Below are 20,600 nucleotides of genomic sequence, written 5' to 3' on the forward strand. Positions count from 1 at the left end.
AACTTCACTGATGAAGGCTGTTATTTGAGAGTGTGGCATGCAAATTGGAGTGCAAAGAGAAAGACTTGACTTGAGTCTGGCTCAGTACCCAGTATCCTGCTCGTTCTCAGTGATTAGAGGAGACGGACCATGACATAGAGAAAGGTTATTTATTTGAGGCTTATACATCACATAAAGAGCGCAATAAAGAGGCAGCCAATTAGGGATACCGTTGAGGCAGAGATCACCACCACAATCACACTGCCTGCTAGATTGACCAGGGCTCCCAGTCCAGCTCCCACTATGACCTGAGCCAGCTGCACCATGCAGGTAAGAGCTGCGCAGTCCATGCCAGTCCCACGGCTCTCAAGAGCTGGTTCATCACTGATCAATTTTCTTCGCTCCTATGATAAGAGAGAGGCTTTGCATGAGAGAAAGGGCTATTGTTAACTAAATATTACACACGGACATTAAAGATCAGAAAATGTCTATACAGCATTCCAAAAAGGATGAAGATCATAAAGATCTGAAGTAATTTATAATGAGCAGAACACTGTGGATCTACAGATCATGAAGCCTTGCAGAGAGCATTGTGTTTGCTTTTTGACGGTTCTAAGAAAGCATGTTTATATGCACAATTCTGAGCTCTGTGAACAAACACAGAACAATGCAAGTGGAAGAAACATCCAAGAAACAAAATCAAAGTTGCATTTTAGCAGGATTTAATCATTATCTTGATTATAATTCAGTCTGAGTTCCAGGAAGGGATTTGATCTTCCTTGCTACTTCATTAATGCTTCAGACATCTCAGGGATTTTAAATAGAGGCTAAACAAATCCATATATGATTTAGAAAGTGAAAATCAATGTTTTAAACTAAGAACTCGATCTTGAATTTAGAAATGTTCTTGGTAAACAGCTCAATTTTTAGATACAAAACACAGTTTGGTGTGCGCTAGTGACAGATAAAGTCTGCCTTACGTTAACATTACTGAACAATGTATTGATTCTTATTGGTCAAATCGCAGCATTTGTTGTCTAGGGCAAGGCTGTGTATAGTAACTGACTGCTCATCTTATGTTTAATCTAATAAAATAATTTCAATTTGAGTCAATATTTATCAATATCAATTAAGTCATTACAGTTTTATGTATTTACTTGTTTGTAGCCATGTAATAAGGAGAATAATGTCCAGTAAGATGGTTTTTAATCACAAAATAAACCACTCGAGGATAATAAATTACCCACCCTCTTTACAATCAGGTTTATTTTGTGATAACGACTGTCTGAGTTTACACTAGCCCTTACTGACAGGCCTTTACAAGTCTTTGCATTAGATGGAATTACAAAAAAAACCCAGAATTTACTTTTTTATTTAAAAGACACAACCACAAATGTATTACAATGTAAAATAACTATTGTCTATTTAAATATATTTTAAACTGTACAGTATTTTATTCCTGTAATAGCTTTTCAGCAGCCATTACTCCATTCTTCAGTGTCACATTTGATCCTTTAGAAATATTATTCTGCTGATATGAAAAATTGGGTACATTTAGCAATATAGCAGGTGAATTATGTATATAATGTATATTACAATGTTATGACGGAGAATATGACTTTCTTGTTCTAAGTTGTTCAAAGCGTTTCTAAAGATACTGATTTTTATAAGGCTTTTTTCATCATAAGGCTGATTTTGTACGACTCTGAGGTGGCGAACGGGAACATGGTTTGTGTAACTTTAGCAACACGTTTGCTTTTTGATTACATAGTCAAGCAAAAGGCTAATAATATCAATTACTGTCAGACAGAGAGCAAAACATAAAACTCATTAACATTCCGATACGTCGACTTGTAGACAAGCCTGTATAATTCACTCTAATATGAACTAATATGCATATTCATGGATGCGCATATACTAAATAAAGCATGAAAAATTATTTTCACAGGATTTTTTTTAAATATATATCTTATTTTAGTGATCAAAGATGTGTTTAAAAGGATAAAATCTTTGACTACAAGGGAAACATTAATTGTCTTAACCACAAATTATTGATCAGAAAACTAGCAAAAATTTAAGCAAATGCAATACTTAAAAAGCCATTGCGGTCTCAGAAAAACGTCAAATACAGAATGAAGTTGGAAGAATAAGTTGTGTGTGGAGTGATGAATCACAATAAAACACAAGTTGCATGAGTGGGATTTCTGGTGAGAAATATAATAAATACATCTCTACCACAGTGAAGTCTTTTTAGACAGCTTGAGAACAAGTCCATCAGGCTCATGTTTTGATCTAGTCAGAGTCCAGATTTGAACCCTAAAGTGAATATTTGGTCTCACATTAAACACAAACGAACTGGGAGACATTTTTCAACTACTCATGAATTGTTTGAAGTCATTAACATTGAGTGGAACAACACTGACTCTTCTTCATGTAAAAAGCTGTTTGCAAGTTGGACTATTCTGTGCAAAGTTACTTTATCTACAGCATTTGTGCAATTCTTGCTGACTTCTTGACCCATGATTGGTTAAGACCATTAAAAGACCATACAATATTTTGGGATTTTTGGCTTGGGCCCATTTTGTTTTCCCCCAGTTTGTTAGTTTTTGACCTGATGTAACACTCTGAAACTGACCTCTTCCGCCTTGTGGTACTCTGTGATGAGGTTGAATGGGATGGTGTAGAGAGTGCTGGACATGACTCCAAACACACTACACAGCGTCAGCGTGGCTATAATGTTCGGAAATAGGCCGATCAAACCGGTTCCCAAACCAAACACAAAGTAGCCTAGGAAGTACAGTCCCTTCAGGCCAATATATGGCAGGAGCAGCCTCTGCACATCTGGATGGACACATATGGAAATCATTTAAAAAAGGCTGCAACAATGGCCTTTAATATAGAACAAATGGTGAATCGGATGAATAGCAAAGACAGATTAACTGACCAGACTCTTTCATATCACTGATAAATCAGGCCTCTGAAATGGCCTTTTCAATAGCATGACTTCCAGCACTAATTAGATTGACCGGATGTTGAAAGAGACTGTGATTCTCTCATCAAATATTCTCTCATACACTCTGAAAAAGTGTATTGTACAATTTCAATCCCAGTCTGACTTGGTAGGGCCATGTATTATTTGAATGTAATTGAACAGTCTTCTTTTGTCTGGATGCATTAAGAGACTGCAGGTCTAATAAAGTCAAGAAGAATGAACAGTTGAGATATGGTTTAATATTACTCACATGAATAGAGTGCAGAGGAGACAGCGTTGATGCACAGGCCCCAGCAGCCCACTTCAACCCCTCTCTCATACGTCGCATAAGAGGTGGAATTGTGTTCGGCATATGGGTTCCCCTTATATACAATCTAAAGATGGATACACAGATCCCAGGGATGTTACATAAGATAAAGCATGTGACACCATCACATCTTAAGCGATCCATCAGCCATTGGTCAAATGCAAAAACACTTAAATCCAGAGCTAGAGAACCTTTCCACAGGTGTCTCTTTTTTCATAATGATACCTAAGTGAACAAGGCTTTTTCCATTTAGACATGACATGGCAAATAAAAGGGACTCAATAAAAAAACATCATCCTCTGCTCTGCTGTGATCTGTGTGGGTTAGTTAATGCTACTGACAGAGTTCTAATGCTCACCTTAAACACTTAAACAATACAATTTTCATGTGATAGATTTCATCTAGTTCCTTAAATGACCATCACCTCGCAAAGATAGAGGCAATTAATTCATTTTATCAAGCTTTTTGTTAACGCTATCACATCTAATCATATTAGTATACATCATGTTAAGAATATGTCTATTCACTGCATCAGAGGTAATTGCCCTGAACGTTATCCACTTTGTTGAGGTCAAAAGCTTTCTGTACACTTCAGCCGCCTACAAGGAGATTTACTCATTTATCTCAATTCAACACTGATTAAGCTAACTGTGTGAGGGAAAATAAGAAAAATAAACTGCTACCTTTCAACCACAATTCAAAGCATCATTGATCTATTTTTTAGTGTGGGGCGCTACTCTTCCAGGAGTGCTAAATTGAAATCTAATGGCTTGGTAAATAAATAAAGATGAATGTTAGAGACATGGCCGTAGAATACTTTTTTCGGGAAAGTATGTTCACATGGGCCAATGTGAATAAATCTAGGTGGTTTAAATTCAAAGAGACAAGATAGTCTATGCATGACCTGAAGTTTTATTCTTACCCAAATGTGATGTGAACATTATGGAGCGTTAAACACTCTCATGTAATATTTTTGATTCAAACTTAAAGCCGGAGATAGCCCTCGCACAGAAAGTCCAAGACGGACTCATAGCGGTATTTATGCCGTTCCAGGAAATCACTTATGGACAAAGGCATCCAGCTATCGCTGTAGCTGAATAAAACCCAGACACGTTTTGACTGATGAAACGTGAAGACAATAAACACAATGTTTATTACGGTACAGAAACTATCAAATATATTTTCTGCCTTATTCCATGATAAAAATAAATTATTTTACATAAAATCCATGATGACTTAATGCATAAGTGTTTGTAGTACACAAACCAATCATAAAATTGTCATTAGGACAATATAGGAAAAAAGATATATATATTATAGAATAAAAGATATTGGTTATTGTTCAGCCGTGTATTTGATTTCTTATCCAGTTAAAAGTAAGAGATAAGAAAAAATAAAACCTGTCAATTAGACGAAGGTCAAACTGGTATATACTTGACATTTCTGTCCCCCTCACGCCTGAAATGATGGCTATGCACTTGGTTAGAGATTTGATGATAACGCTCAGGAAATATGAGTTTGTTTTATTTATTTATTTTATAAGCTATACTTTTGACAACCTACTTAGCTACTTAATTTTAGTAGCATTTAATATAGTCCTATACGCCAAAACAATTTAAAAGAACCAATATATCTATTAATGAAATAACTGTCCGGTTATTTCCAGCATTTATTTTCATAAACTGAATCATTTTAGTGAATTAATTCATTCGCACACACATTCCAACAGACTTTTGGTTATTCCGCAGCACACTCAGCTGTAAAACATTACAAAAAATTTCTATTTCAAATTAATGCCATTCTTTTATCTATTTCACAAAGAATCCTGAAGGAAAATGTATCATGGTTTCCACAAACATTTGAAACGCAGTTTTCAACATTAATAATGATTAGAAATATGTCTTGAGTGGCAGATCAGTGTATTAAAATGATTTCTGAATAATCATGTGACACTGAAGACTGGAGAAATGATGCTGAAAATTCAGCTTTGTCTAACAAGTCATGAATACATTACATAACTAGAGTTATTAAGTTGTAATAATATTTCACAATATTACTGTTTTTACTATATTTTTGGTCAAATAAATGCAGCCTTGCTGAGCATAAGATACTTTAAGATACATAAGAAAACATTACAAAATCTTACCAACCCCAAACTTTTGAACTATAGTAGCTACTCTCTAAATTGTGAAAACAAACAAAAATCAAACAAAAAATTCAAGAATATCAGTGATTTTAAAACAAAGCCTAAATAACTTTAGAGTCATATACCTCTTACAGCCTACATTCAAGAATGTATCAAGCGGTGGTAGTTTTACCAGAGCCAATGATTTTGTCTGAGCTATGAATAATTGTTTTAAATAATACAATATGTTCTCATTTTATTTGTATTATCTTATCATTTTAGCGTAGAATGAGTAAAGCTGTTTGTTTTTAGGAATTTTTCAAATTAAATTTTTACCATTTTTAGGCTGAGTACATTTTAAGCTGCTCTACCTCAGTAGTCTAACAGCGCTGTAAATGTCAAAATCGAGATCGAGATGGCCAATCAAATCAAAGAAGGCGGGCCTTACTGTCACAACGCAACGAGTGTTCGTGGAAAGATGTAAGTGGATGCAAGTATTAAACAACTGTTTTATGATAGAAATATCAAGCGGCCTACAGTAATAGTGATGCAAACTACTCAACTTTATATGAAATGTTGCTGTTTTTTAATTGAAAAATAAATGTGACGAGACAAGAAACGTTTGCGTTTTCGACATATTAGACACTATTGGATACATCTACTGATGCTAACTAACTCAGTCACTGACTGTAGTGCATGACTGTAGCTTTCAGCCAGGAGAAGATGTCGTCAGGTGGGTCCAACTTTCACGGGGTGTTTCGACCCTGAACCACAACATCCTCCAGTTGGCGGATCGGCAGTGGTGGCCAGTCACTGCCCACCTCCTCCTGGCCCCCAGCTCAACTCCTCCCTCCTACTCCAGAGCCAACAAGACGCTCTTTCTGCTGCCTCACCCAACCTACGGACAGCTGCCTTCCTCTCCCTTCCTACCATACCCAGAGCTGTGAGTGTCTTCCACACAGACTGCGCCGGGAAACCCCTACACCCGACCTCAACCGGGAATAGCCAGGCCTGCCACCCTTTGGCCCTGCACTGCTCAACAAGGTCCTGATACTTGGTGGCTTTCCGCTCATAGGCCTCCTCGCACCCGTCCTCCCACGGGACCGTCAGTTCAATCAAGATTATCTTCCTTGACTCCTCAGACCACAAGACCATGTCCGGCCTCAGCGGTGTTTGCACAACCTGGGGGAAGACTAGTTTCCTTCCCAGGTCCACCCTCATCTCCCAGGATTGTGCTGCTTGCAAGAGGCTCTTTTTCGTCTTCTTGGGGGCTGGTGGTTTCTCCCCTTCTCTGATGAACTGGATGGATATCGCCGGCCTTCTACTGGTCTGGCGCTTTTTCTGCCTCTCCCGCTCCAAGATGTCAGCCAGTGCACTGAGAACCTTGTCATGGCGCCACCTGTATCTTCCTTGGCTAAGAGCTGTTTTGCATCCTGCCAGTATGTGCGCCATTGTTCCCCTCCCTCCGCATAGCCTACACAACGGGTCCTCCCTCATTCCCCATCTGTGGAGGTTTGTTGGTGATGGAAGGGTGTCGTACACTGAACGGAGCAGGAAAGAGATGCGAAAGGGCTCCAGTCTCCAGATCTCAGGCCACGTGATCTTCCGCTTTGGCAGATCCCACTTTGTCCAGGCACCTTGTACTCCAAGTTCGACGGCCCTAGACCTGCGCCTTTCTTCCTCCAGGTGTCGGACCTCGGCTTGAATCATGTCCCTCCTCTGCCTTGGGTCTGCTTTTCCCCACTGCTGGAAGTGGGTGGATCCGAGTCCTTGCCTCCCTACGCATGGGTTCCCGATGATGTCCTTCAACTTCAATGCGCTTTCAGCTTGCGCCACTGATGTGTCAGCCGCCCATTTGCGTCCTGATCTCGTAGTGACGCCTGCTCTTCTGACTTTTTCATCAGTGGAGTCTTGGTACATCATCACAACCCGGCACTTTGCCACCTTGAACTCTTCCACCACTGACGATAGGGGTAGTTGTACCTGGCCAGACCTGGTATATAGCCCTACTGACGTGAAGCTTGGTGGGATTCCGAGCCACTTGCGAAGGTGTTTGTTTACTCGCCTCTCGACTCCTTCCACTGCTGTCATAGATACTTCATAAATTGTCAGTAGCCACATGAGTCGTGGTAGCAGGCCGTGCTGGAAGAGCCAGGCCTTGAACTTTCCTGGCAGCCCTGACCCCTCGATCTTACTTAGCCATGCATCTGCCTGTTTCTCTGTCCTGGAAACGTTGCATCTGTCGGTCAGGGATGCGTCGTACCATTTCCCTAGGCACTTAATTGGGTTTTCCTCAATTGATGGTATCGTCTCCCCCTGTACTCGCAACTGGAACTTGCTGGTCACTTTCCCACTTCTGATCACCATACTTCTTGATTTCCTTGATTTGAACTTCATCCGAGCCCATGTTGCCACGTCATCAAGAGCCTTCAGGATCCATCTTGCCTGCACATGGGTTGAAGTTGTTATGGTAAGGTCATCCATAAAGCCTCTTATAGGAGGTTGGCGGATGCCAGACTCCATTGATGGCCCTCTGGATTCCTTTCCTGCAGCTGTTATGAGCAGGTTCATTCCCATGACAAACAGGATGGGGGAGATGGTACAGCCTGTCACAATTCCCTTTTCAAGGTCCTGCCACTGGGTTGTGAAGTGGGCAGTTTTGAACCGTAGTTGGAATCCTCCGAAGTAGCTGGTAATTATACCCCTGGTGTGATGGGGGACATGGTAGTGTTCCATAGCCATGTTGATGAGGCCATGCGGGATTGAACCGTATGCGTTAGCCAAGTCGAGCCAGACAACTGTTAGGTTTCCTTTGCTTTCCTTGGCCTCCCGGATCAGCTGGTTGAGGATGCCCGTATGTTCCAAGCACCCGGAAAAACCTGGAATTCCGCCCTTCTGGACTGATGTATCGACATATTTGTTCTTCACCATATAGGTGGTCATCCTTTTTGCCAGGACAGAAAAGAATACCTTGCATTCGACAATTAGGAGAGAAATGGTTCGGAACTGACTGATGTTGGAGGAGTCCATTTCTTTAGGTACAAAACACCCCTCTGCTCTTTTCCAGGATGCTGGAATGATACCTTTTGTCCATATCCTTCGCAACAGTTTCCATAACCTGCGGAGGAGCATCGGGCATCTCTTGTATACTTTATAAGGTATACCGCTTGGTCCTGGGGCAGACGCTGAACGGGCTTTTTGTACAATGTCCTGGACTTCTCTCCATGTTGGTTCACTGGTGTCAAGCTCTTCCTCAGGAGTTTCAGCAGTTCTGCTGATCTTTGGATGTGCACCACATGCTTGGTTCCTGAGGGCGTCACTGTGGCTTTCCTTAAGGAACTCCTCTACAACTTCCTTAGGGCTGGTCAATCTTCCAGATCTAGCTTCCCCCAGCAAGGTTTTGGTGAACCTGTATGGGTCCTTAATGAACTGAGCTCGCTTGGCCTCCTTCTCCTTCCTCAGTTTCAGAGACCTTTCTGCCCTTCTCAGTCTGGAGAGTTGCCCTCGAAGTCCACTGGTTAGATCTTTTATGCCCTTCCTTTCTTCAGCACTTGCTGTTCTGAACTGCTTGTTGAGGGTCTTGATCTCCCTCCTCAATTGCAAGATCTCTCTTGCCCTCCTGTTGGGCTGATTTACCTGAGTTCCGCTGCTACCCTTTCTCTCTTCTGTGCCAAAGCGCTCTCTGGCCATGGTAATGATGATTGTTGTCATACTGTCGATTTTCTTCTCGGCTGTTCCTGCTAATGTGGCCTCAAGAACTCTGTCTAGGTCCCCATCTAATTGGTTCCATGCAATGTAGTTGTTTGCTTGGGGCCATCTCACTTTCTCTGTCGTAGGTTGGGTGCCTGAGGTAGTGTTAGGAGAGTCCCTCTTGTGGCTTTGGGATGGAACAGGTGCTGAGAGGTCTCCTGTGCTGTGGGGTGCTTCCTGACTGGAGTCCTCCTGCGTCTCACTTAGTGTCTCCACTATGCGCTGCATCTGCTTCTTCCCTTCTCCACATTGGGTCTTGGATCGATGTATTTTAAGTCCCCGTGCGCTCTTGCAAAGCTTCCCGCAGTGGCACTTTACTTCCAACACTTCCCCTGTAAGTGTGGTTTGGGTGAGCCGTCTCATTATCCGTGTGCTTTCCATAGCCATAACCGTTGTGTCCGTCCTGTTGAGTCTCTCATCCTCCCCCCCTCTCGGGAGACCCTGGGGGTATTGCTCATTGTTCCGTTTTGTAGCTTTGGTTGGTGCCCTCTTGCGAGTGCTGTGATCAAGGTTGCTAGCCTCGCCCACCCACGCCAGTCTTTCCTGGAGGTCATCTGTCTTTCCAGCGTCACCAATCTTCCTTGGTTGCCATCCAGCCTTTCCTGGAAGTCACTGGTGTCCCAGAGGAAATACTATTGGATACATCTACTGATGCTAACTAACTCAGTCACTGACTGTAGTGCATGACTGTAGCTTTCAGCCAGGAGAAGATGTCGTCAGGTGGGTCCAACTTTCACAGGGTGTTTCGACCCTGAACCACAACACCCTCCAGTTGGCGGGTCGGCAGTGGTGGCCAGTCACTGCCCACCTCCTCCTGGCCCCCAGCTCAACTCCTCCCTCCTACTCCAGAGCCAACAAGACGCTCTTTCTGCTGCCTCACCCAACCTACGGACAGCTGCCTTCCTCTCCCTTCCTACCATACCCAGAGCTGTGAGTGTCTTCCACACAGACTGCGCCGGGAAACCCCTACACCCGACCTCAACCGGGAATAGCCAGGCCTGCCACCCTTTGGCCCTGCACTGCTCAACAAGGTCCTGATACTTGGTGGCTTTCCGCTCATAGGCCTCCTCGCACCCGTCCTCCCACGGGACCGTCAGTTCAATCAAGATTATCTTCCTTGACTCCTCAGACCACAAGACCATGTCCGGCCTCAGCGGTGTTTGCACAACCTGGGGGAAGACTAGTTTCCTTCCCAGGTCCACCCTCATCTCCCAGGATTGTGCTGCTTGCAAGAGGCTCTTTTTCGTCTTCTTGGGGGCTGGTGGTTTCTCCCCTTCTCTGATGAACTGGATGGATATCGCCGGCCTTCTACTGGTCTGGCGCTTTTTCTGCCTCTCCCGCTCCAAGATGTCAGCCAGTGCACTGAGAACCTTGTCATGGCGCCACCTGTATCTTCCTTGGCTAAGAGCTGTTTTGCATCCTGCCAGTATGTGCGCCATTGTTCCCCTCCCTCCGCATAGCCTACACAACGGGTCCTCCCTCATTCCCCATCTGTGGAGGTTTGTTGGTGATGGAAGGGTGTCGTACACTGAACGGAGCAGGAAAGAGATGCGAAAGGGCTCCAGTCTCCAGATCTCAGGCCACGTGATCTTCCGCTTTGGCAGATCCCACTTTGTCCAGGCACCTTGTACTCCAAGTTCGACGGCCCTAGACCTGCGCCTTTCTTCCTCCAGGTGTCGGACCTCGGCTTGAATCATGTCCCTCCTCTGCCTTGGGTCTGCTTTTCCCCACTGCTGGAAGTGGGTGGATCCGAGTCCTTGCCTCCCTACGCATGGGTTCCCGATGATGTCCTTCAACTTCAATGCGCTTTCAGCTTGCGCCACTGATGTGTCAGCCGCCCATTTGCGTCCTGATCTCGTAGTGACGCCTGCTCTTCTGACTTTTTCATCAGTGGAGTCTTGGTACATCATCACAACCCGGCACTTTGCCACCTTGAACTCTTCCACCACTGACGATAGGGGTAGTTGTACCTGGCCAGACCTGGTATATAGCCCTACTGACGTGAAGCTTGGTGGGATTCCGAGCCACTTGCGAAGGTGTTTGTTTACTCGCCTCTCGACTCCTTCCACTGCTGTCATAGATACTTCATAAATTGTCAGTAGCCACATGAGTCGTGGTAGCAGGCCGTGCTGGAAGAGCCAGGCCTTGAACTTTCCTGGCAGCCCTGACCCCTCGATCTTACTTAGCCATGCATCTGCCTGTTTCTCTGTCCTGGAAACGTTGCATCTGTCGGTCAGGGATGCGTCGTACCATTTCCCTAGGCACTTAATTGGGTTTTCCTCAATTGATGGTATCGTCTCCCCCTGTACTCGCAACTGGAACTTGCTGGTCACTTTCCCACTTCTGATCACCACATAACATAGCCTACGCATAAAAGTGAATGTGTGCACATTTTAAAATAAAATATTATTTGCAAATAGATTAAATGTATTATTTCATAACCACAATTAGACAAAGAACTTATTTTACCATTCTTATTTATTTATACCCTTAAATCCCTTTTAATCCTTTAATTATTTCATTCCTTTATTATTATTATTTATTAAGTAATAACCCCCCCGTCTGCCGGTAGGTGCCCCACCAAGCACAAAAGTGAAACTCCGTCTATGTGTCTAGCAGTTTTATGCTTGACTACATTTAGTAGGTCAGGGATTTCATTCGAAGGCTTGACTGTAATCCACTAACATTAGGAGTGTCAGCATATGTATTTTATGGCTGTTCTGATTCCTCTCTTTAAAGATAGGGATGTGCAAAATTAAAGTCAAATAAATAAATAAAAAGCCTTATTCCCTCACCTGCCCCATAAAGTCAGTGAAGAAAAGCATGTTGCACAGGAAGGCTGTCCATCCCAACAGATGAGTCACACATAAACAGCGGTAATGGCTGGGCATGCTGATCATAGCTGACAGCAGAGATTTCAGGCTCAACCTCTTCTGTCCCTGAAACACAGTTATGCACACAGGTCAATAATGTCTTCTGAAAGGTTCAAAAGCTCAAAGCCATGAACACTTACCAGACAACATTTAAGAAACATATGCAGTTTATGCAGTACGAAGATCTTATATTCATCTCTGCACATTATACTGGGATGAGAATGTTCTTTAATACTAAAATAATTAAATTGACACACTTCGAAAGATAATCTAACCAATTATTTGACGACATGGGCTGAAGAAACCCTTATATCAGTGTGACTTGCTCAAGACAATGTTATTAAGAATTTAGTAAAGATTTCCATAACCACAAAGGGTTGCCATTAATGTGATATCTCTAGTCATGACATATTCCTTTTGATGCCAAAACTCAATTGCTGATGGAAAAATATATTGGTTGGGCAATGGGGTGAAACAACTAAATGATTCCTCATGAATAGAGTTGTTGCAACTCATCACTATTCACATGCATGGAATACATTGTTATTATGAACAAACACACACACACACACACACACACACACACACACACACACACACACACACACACACACACACACACACACACACACACACACACACACACACACACACACACACACACACACACACACACACACACACACACACACACACACACACACACACACATGTATATTTTAACATTTAATTTACAGGACATTTTTAGGCATGGACATTATGTGAGGTTTGTAGCAGGTTAATGATTGCAAGACTCTGAGTTGGAGTCTAGACTAACAGGATTAATGAGATATACAGTTTCTTTTACCTTAGTGTCATTAATAATTTGATATGAACATTAACCCTCTAGGGTCTGAGGTGTTTTAAAAGTAAAGTAAAGAGCTTTGCTGTTATGGGAATAAAACTACAACACAGTGTAAATATTTTTTACCCTATTCTGATTATACAGACATATACCATTAGTAAAGCATACATTTGGGTGGTAAAGTGCATAGTAGAAATCTGGGGAAGCATTTTAGAGATGTAAACATAAGCTGCATTAAAGCATCACTTGGTGTTAGTGTGACTCACTGGCATGACAAATTTCAGTCTAGGTTAAGTTTCACATGCGGAGGTTGTACAAAGAGCATGCCCAATTTTTATGATTCAGAATGAGCATTCTAATGATGATCTGAAACAGGATTTAAGACACTCTAATGATCATCCGAAATCTGTGGTCCAAAAGCCTGAGACCAAACAAAAAATATGTGGTTTACCATCCATAACTAAAGTTTACGGATAAAAATAAATGTAAAGAGACAAGTGTCATTAGATAAAATAAACAAGAAATATTTAAGATTCTGCACTATTTTAGATGATTAATCAATGTTCAACATTTTGCTGAAACTGTTATGCTGTTTTTTTTTACTAATACAAATTAGCATTATATTGGTCTCATGATTTTGGACCTCACCGTATAATGAGACTCAGATGTTTAAAATCCCTGCTATATTATGTAACTATTTTAAATGGTAAACCTGAGACTGGTTTAACACTTAATGAAATAATAAAATATAGTGAGAACTTTGAAAAGTGTGTACATTTTTTCCACTGGGAAATCTTTGACCTTCACAATCAAGTCACACATATGGCCATAATGAATACAAAACATCACCACAAAGACCTCTGAATAAGCCATTATTAGTTGTATTTTTAATAAACAAAAAAAGCATGTGCTGATTTTCATTATCAACTAAACAAGGAACTGTTTCTGTGAGGCGCATGAACAATACCCAACCTAATTACAGCTCACATAGGCAGTTGCTCCGAGGTCTGAAACAGGTCATTAAAATGTGAGGAGAAATTGGGTGCAGACTGAAGTCAAGAATAAAAAGCCACATGAAAAGGATTCAAAGTAAGCAAATCACCAACCTCGCTGTTAGGCTGCTTGGCACTGGGCGTGACTGCATTGGCTTCACTCAGGGCAGAGAACGAGCGCTGCCTCATTTCAGGCAGAGGTGGCAGTTCTTTGGAGACCGCGCCATAGCCATTATGACGCGGCCCTTCCAGGACTAGTGAGGTGGTTGGACAAGAGTCCGAACCGTGATCTTTAACCAATGGTTTCTCTGGGATGCTGAAAAGGTGCATGGTGAGAAAAATGCCCCAGGTTAGAGATGAGAAAAAATAGATAACTTGGTACTCTGAACCCAGTGCAAATCCAAGAGCAGAGTGACCCCAGTCCATGGCTCCAATCAGGTATCCAAAGGCTCCACCTAGACCTGCAAGGAAACACAGCATATTGGATTAAAAAAACATGCAAGGAAAACCATCACAATAAAGACTGACTATGAAATGCCCTTATTTTAGAAATATTTTAGAAATATCTGACGATACTAACAAAAAAATACACAGCTGTAAATCGTAAAGTATGTTTATTTTTCAAAATGAACCTCTTCCTTGTGCCAGGACGTAGCAGTCATTTTCTTTTAAAAGATACACTACCAAAAGTTACACTGGCTACTCAAATTTTGGGGTCTTTTATGCTCACCATGGCTGCATTTATTTGATCAAAAATACAGTAAAAACAGTAATATTGTGCAATAATTTTACAATTTAATGCATGCAAAGCTTCATTTTTAGCATCGTTACTCCAATCTTCAGTCACATGTTCCTTCAGAGATCATTCTAATTTACTGCTCAAGAAACATTTATATTATCAGTGTTAAAAATGGTGGTGGTAGCGCAATGGATAAGACACATGCCTTTGGTGTGAGAGACCCGGGTTCGAATCCACTGTGAGACACCAATGTGTCCCTGAGCAAGACACTTAACCCCTAGTTGCTCCAGAGGCGTGCGACCTCTGACATATATAGCAATTGTAAGTCGCTTTGTATAAAAGCGTCAGCTAAATGAATAAATGTAAATGTAAATGTAAAAATGATTGTGCTGCTTGATGTTTTTGAGGAAAGCATGACATTTTTTTCAGGAATCTCTGATGAATAGAAAGTTCAAAAGGACACTTTTTACAGTATTTGGAATTTTATGTACTATATAACTGTCATGGGTGTCTGAGGCTGGGATTGAACTCTGGTCTTCAAGTCAACTGAACTACTTCTTTACCACTGAGCTATTGTGGATGACAAACAGCAGAAGGACCCAAGGGCCGAATAATAACTTTCAGACTTAGTTGAACAAAAGGGTTTTTTACTGAAGAGTCCAAGGTTAAAAGTACAACAAAAAGGAAGCCGAGCTTCCAGAGAAAAAAATCAAAAGGTGAGCAAAAGGCGAATCAAAAATACAACAGACTTCGCTTTCTTGGCAAGGAAAATACAAGCATAGTAGGCTCAAGACTGAACACAACTGAAAGAAAGAGGCGTGCTTAAACACATAGACATAATAAATACATAGACACCCAACTGTGTGCTTTGGAACGTTGCTATGATACGTCAACGCGTCCGCCATATTGCTGAGGGCAAGACTGCGCTGTAAACAAATGAGCTGTGGTTTTTCTGGATAAAAGCAAAAAAACTTTTACATTTATCAACCGATTTCAGTGGTTTGTACGTGGTGCACAAAAAGTTCCATCTCTAGTTATTTAAAATCTCGATAGTTAGACTTATAAAATATTTTTTTTTAATAAGGAATTGTCAAAGCTCATGCTTGTCATGTATTTGGCTTTTTATTCTTGGATAAGAATTGTGAAGACCCCCATACTGAGATATAATTTAATTTTCACATAAAATGAAATGTGAATGAAATGTTCTCCCAAAGCAGAACACGAAGCAGGCATTTTTCTCAATTCCCGTTATGAAAGTTATGGGTAAGTTGCCCTCCGCAATATGGTGGCGCCGTTGACGTACAATCCAGCGGCCAATAGGGTGTCTATGTATTTATTATGTCTATGCTTAAACAGGCCAACACAAACAAGCTAATGAACCCCACAGGTGGGAGAAATCAAATACTAATGAGTGGCAACAATGAATTTTACAGAAGTTGGGGCCACCTAGTGGCTGGGAGAGTCATTGCAGCTCAGCGCCAACTAGAGGCAGGGAGAGTCATTACAAGCTGGAGCCTTACAATAACAAAAATATAAATAGATATTATAATAAATAATTAAACTTGACAAATTTCTGATGAATAGAAAGTTCAAAAGGACAGCATTTACAGTATTTTGATTTTTACATAACAGTATAATAGATTTTTACACTAGGCCTACTATAACAAAAATATAAATAGATATTATAATAGATATTTCAAATTAACGTGAAGTATTGAGTTATAGACTGAAGGCAGGTGGTTTTAGTGGTAATGAGTGATAATGAAATGACACAATTTTGGTAAAATACAGAGAAAAACAAATTAAGTATTGCATTTAAAAGAGCATTCTAGTGATTTAAAACAAATAGCAAAGTTCCATTTTGTAATCAAAGTCATGTTACATTGCAGGTCATATTTTGTGCAATTTTTTCTCCAAAATCAGTAAAAGCAGACCACAAAGAAAGAAAGAAAAAAACACCCAGGGTTGTGCGCAATTACACACAAACACCCAAGCCCAAGAAATGACCCAGTCATGTGGCTCTGAAGCTCTCAGCTCCAACCCATGATCTCAGCACATGACTGAGCCTGTTTGGATTAGGATACCCTGAGTGCGCACAGACCCCTCGGAGCCTGACAGAAACAACCAGGCTTTACTATAACTGGATAACAGACCTCATGACGTTTGAGCATTTGATTTATTTTTGCGGTGCAATTTTTCTGTGATGGTATAGTGTATAAGAACACATAAAATCGATTATATAGACAAAAGAACCTGGGTAATTAAATAAATTTGTTTTATTAATTATTTAGTGTGCACTACATTCCACACTTCCTAAAAAATCAGTGAGTGAAAATATATTTTGTCTTGTACTCCACACAAGACTGAAAGCACACGTGTCTCTAGTAGCCTGACTAATATGTTGTTTTCCTTTTTTTTTTTTTTTTTGAAGAGATTTGTAGTATCTAAGAAGGCTTTTTCCTTTTCAGATCGTGCAAGTTCATGCGTGACAGCAAAGAAACACGCAGAAACAAATTCCTCCAAAGATATTAAGATTTCGACCAGTAAACAACAGATTTTACTGAGAGTTTAGAAGACACATGCAGCGTTTTCTTATGTGTTGATAAGGCTTTACTGCTGCCATACAGTAAACAAGTTGTCTAGTTACATCAGTAACGCGGCACCAAAGCACCCAATCGACCATGTTGAAGATGATGAAAGAGGAAACAGGCTGTTGCCATATAGTGCTAGCCAATTTCACACAATTACCTGCTTTCAAGAATGCTGTCAGTCAGCTTCATGTAATAGAACGATCCATAAATGATCAGTTTCTGCAGTGTTATTTGCAGAAAAGCACGCACATCTTAATTTCTCACCAAGAAAATAACGTTTTTCTTGAACTGACAGGATCAAAATGGTATAAAGCAAAAATATGTTTCAGATGCACAATGGCCATAAAAAGTACTTGGAAATGTATGTATGAGCACATTTAAAAATGTATGAATGCCATTGCAGTGGATGACACCACATTACTGCAATCTATAATGAAAATAACCATGGCACCAAGGGAAGTCACAAATGAAAGTCAACCTACAAATAAACGCAGTAGTCCTTCACAACAGCACTCGCTTAATTAAAAAAAGTGCTAAGTACTTAAACCTGGCATAATGTCATGATTCATAATGCTTCAGAACATCTCAACAGAAGAGTAAGGTATATTGCAATGTTTATTTATTGAATTGTCATGGTAACTTGACAACCAGCTTTTAATGAGACAAATGTATTTTTCTTGTGCAAAAAAAAAAAAAAAAAACTCATGCTAATTCATTGCACCTATCAATTAAGTTTAAGATATATTTTTATCATACAAAGCAAGGCCAAGCAAACCATTTATTGTAACTCTTTACCTGTGAGTAAAGCATGATAATGAAGACCTCGCTCCTTATCCCGATGAGAACACACATCAAACAAATAGGCTTTAATGGGTCCGTCAATGAAGTCAGCGGCAAAGTCAAACATCACCACTCCAAACATAACCACCACGATGGCCCATGTCCTTTTAACATTTCTATCCAGTACAGCTGGAGGAGAGAAACAACATCAAGCTTAGTTTTATCAAAAGCTCATTATACATTCAATTGTAATGAATTGAATATTACTTCTTATACATTTTGATACTTTAGGTCAGGACATAGATCAGAAGGTAAAAACGAGTTAACGTATTATTAAAAAATGATGACACTTAAAAAATCTATAAAAAAGGAACAGATTTTTTCCAGTTATGTTCCTATTATTTTAGTCTTTTGCAGTGCATGAATTAATGCATAAATAAAAAGTGTGAATCTGTTTTACATTTTTTCCATATAGCTAAAGGACACCTTATTGCGGTAATGAAAACGGGTGTTTTCTTCATCATTTTAAATGTGTGTGCTTGGTAAAATAAACAAGTGCACTTTACTGCAAATGATTAGAACTCTAGATTTGTATTATTTAATAGGTGAAAACAGACTCCTCGAACGCTGTACAAAATTTCCATGCAATGTCCAGTTGTGTTATTTTCTTGCATCTAATTTCTGGATGGACTAATTTTGAGTCACATTAAAAAAATAAAATAAAAAATAAAGCATTTTGTAATCATTTGCAGTTCCTATATCTGCTTCTCGTCTGTCTTTTTAAATCGCAACCTAACAACATATTCAACGGTCAAGCAAAAACAGATAAACTTTGCTTACTGTTTTTAAAATTACATTGCCACTTTGTATAATAATATTACAGCAAATTTTAACTACCAGCCAAGACACAAGTAGCTCCCGATTTGATAATCTAGACAGATCCATCACGTTTACTTCAGCAACACCTACCTGATGTAACAGCATCTCCATTTAGAAATAAAGTCAGGCCCACTAACATCATAATCCCCAGTAAGAGTATGTACGGTCGCCTTCGGCCCCATGGGGACCTACAGTAGTCGCTTGCCGAGCCAATGACAGGCTGTAGGATAAAACCCAAAATAGGGCTGATGAACCACACAAGGCTGTACAGGCGTTTGGGAAGTCCAACGCTCAGCAACACTGGCGTGACAAACGCCGCCTCAACAGCGTAACAGAATTCCCTTCCGAACATGACCATGCCATGCATGATAAGCCTTCCTCTTGAGCGCTTCGGAGGCTCCACCGCTCCAAACACAGCCGTTTCCATACTGTCCAAATAGTCCTCTTTTTGTCCCGAGTCCACCGGGTAGTGCTCCATTGATGTGGACGGGCTGTCCGGTGCAGAGAACCTGCAGGGCTGGTCCTCGGTTAGGAGAGTCATGGTTCTCTGTGTTGCAAATCTTAATTCCTACTGCATAGCTGAGCGATAAAGCTCAAGACTAGTATTCACAACGTGAGCTGAGCTGAGAAGAAAAGAAGGTGGTGGTTTGTTGGGATGAAGGAAGTAAGGCATTTGCTTTTTTTTCCCAGTCTTTGTTGCCAAAGGCCACTGGTGGAGTCGGTTGTAAGCACGTGACAAAGATTATGAGCTGTATATGTTCTTCTCTTCCTGCTGGGTTACAAGAGGTTGGAAGTTAAGTGCAAGACAGAACCAACAAAACATAGTTAATGTAATAGCAAATGGCTATCAGATAAAGGGAACATTAGAGTATTTGTGGAAATATAAAGGTTATGAAAAATGTAGTTTTAACAAGAATTTTTGTGTTCTTGCATGCTGGGATTGCCCATAGGTGAATCCAATGACATACCATGTGATTGCTCTGCTGACGGCTTCAATGGGGTTGGAAAAAGAAGGCAGCGTATTTATAGTCAACGAGTCAAAGCTTACCACCCTACGCAATGTTCCCTCTCCATTCACACGACTAACCTCTGTTGCTGACTCAAATCTGTCATGAGACATTCACAGAGTCTGTTCAATAATCATGTGAGCTTCTCACGGAATATCCTCCATTCTCTCTTGGACTTAATCTATAGAGGTCGAGCTGTGGATCACAAGCAACCGGTCAGATGGTGCCACATGCATTAAAATGCCACATTCCACACATATCTCTATGTGAATGAGAATCGATTTTAGGCTAGAGTTAGGAAAGATTTTTATGTAACTCATTCCTCTGGTTTACTAATAGGATTTGCCTCGAGAAAAGATGATGCAGAATGTTATCAAGAGAATATGCTTTGCACCAAACTTTACAGTTTTATTCTTATCTATATTTTGAAGGTTTTTACAAACAATAAAAATAAAATGTATTCCTAAAAAAAGGGCGAAAATTTAATTATTTTGGCTGTTGACAGTATTTTCTGATTTGTGATAAACAGAGATATCCAAAATCCCCTCTGTAAAAACCTTTGGCTCTAATATATCAAATAAATGAAACAATATTTTTTAACCTGACTTCATCCATTGTTCAGATTTTTGTTCTAGAAATGTATGCAAATTAGTGTATATTTAATTACACAACGCCTCTTTAGCATATTTAAACATAACATTTCAGAAAACTTGTAATACAACAAATTTTTGCTATTATTAAT

General features: G+C 40.5%; 1 protein-coding gene across 3 annotated transcripts; it reads right to left on the reverse strand.

Moving 5' to 3' along the window:
• Positions 1–135: 135 nt before the first annotated feature.
• slc45a2 (solute carrier family 45 member 2) lies at positions 136–20,462 on the reverse strand. 3 transcript variants are annotated; one of them, XM_082141951.1, is made up of 8 exons: positions 19,939–20,462; positions 18,942–19,620; positions 17,988–18,161; positions 13,977–14,323; positions 11,949–12,092; positions 3,222–3,345; positions 2,615–2,820; positions 136–383 (listed from the first exon to the last, which is right to left on the reverse strand). In XM_082141951.1, the coding sequence occupies exons 2-8, from the start codon at positions 19,390–19,392 to the stop codon at positions 168–170; spliced, it is 1,662 nt and encodes a 553-aa protein (XP_081998077.1). In that variant the 5' UTR covers positions 19,393–19,620; positions 19,939–20,462; the 3' UTR covers positions 136–167. The 3 variants fall into 3 exon arrangements, with proteins under 3 accessions (XP_081998077.1, XP_081998076.1, XP_081998075.1); XM_082141950.1 differs by having other exon boundaries at positions 18,942–19,623; XM_082141949.1 differs by having other exon boundaries at positions 18,942–20,462.
• Between the last annotated feature and the right edge of the window lie 138 nt (positions 20,463–20,600).

Source organism: Leuciscus leuciscus, assembly GCF_965113295.1.
Source record: "Leuciscus leuciscus genome assembly, chromosome: 16".
Lineage (NCBI taxonomy): Eukaryota > Metazoa > Chordata > Actinopteri > Cypriniformes > Leuciscidae > Leuciscus > Leuciscus leuciscus.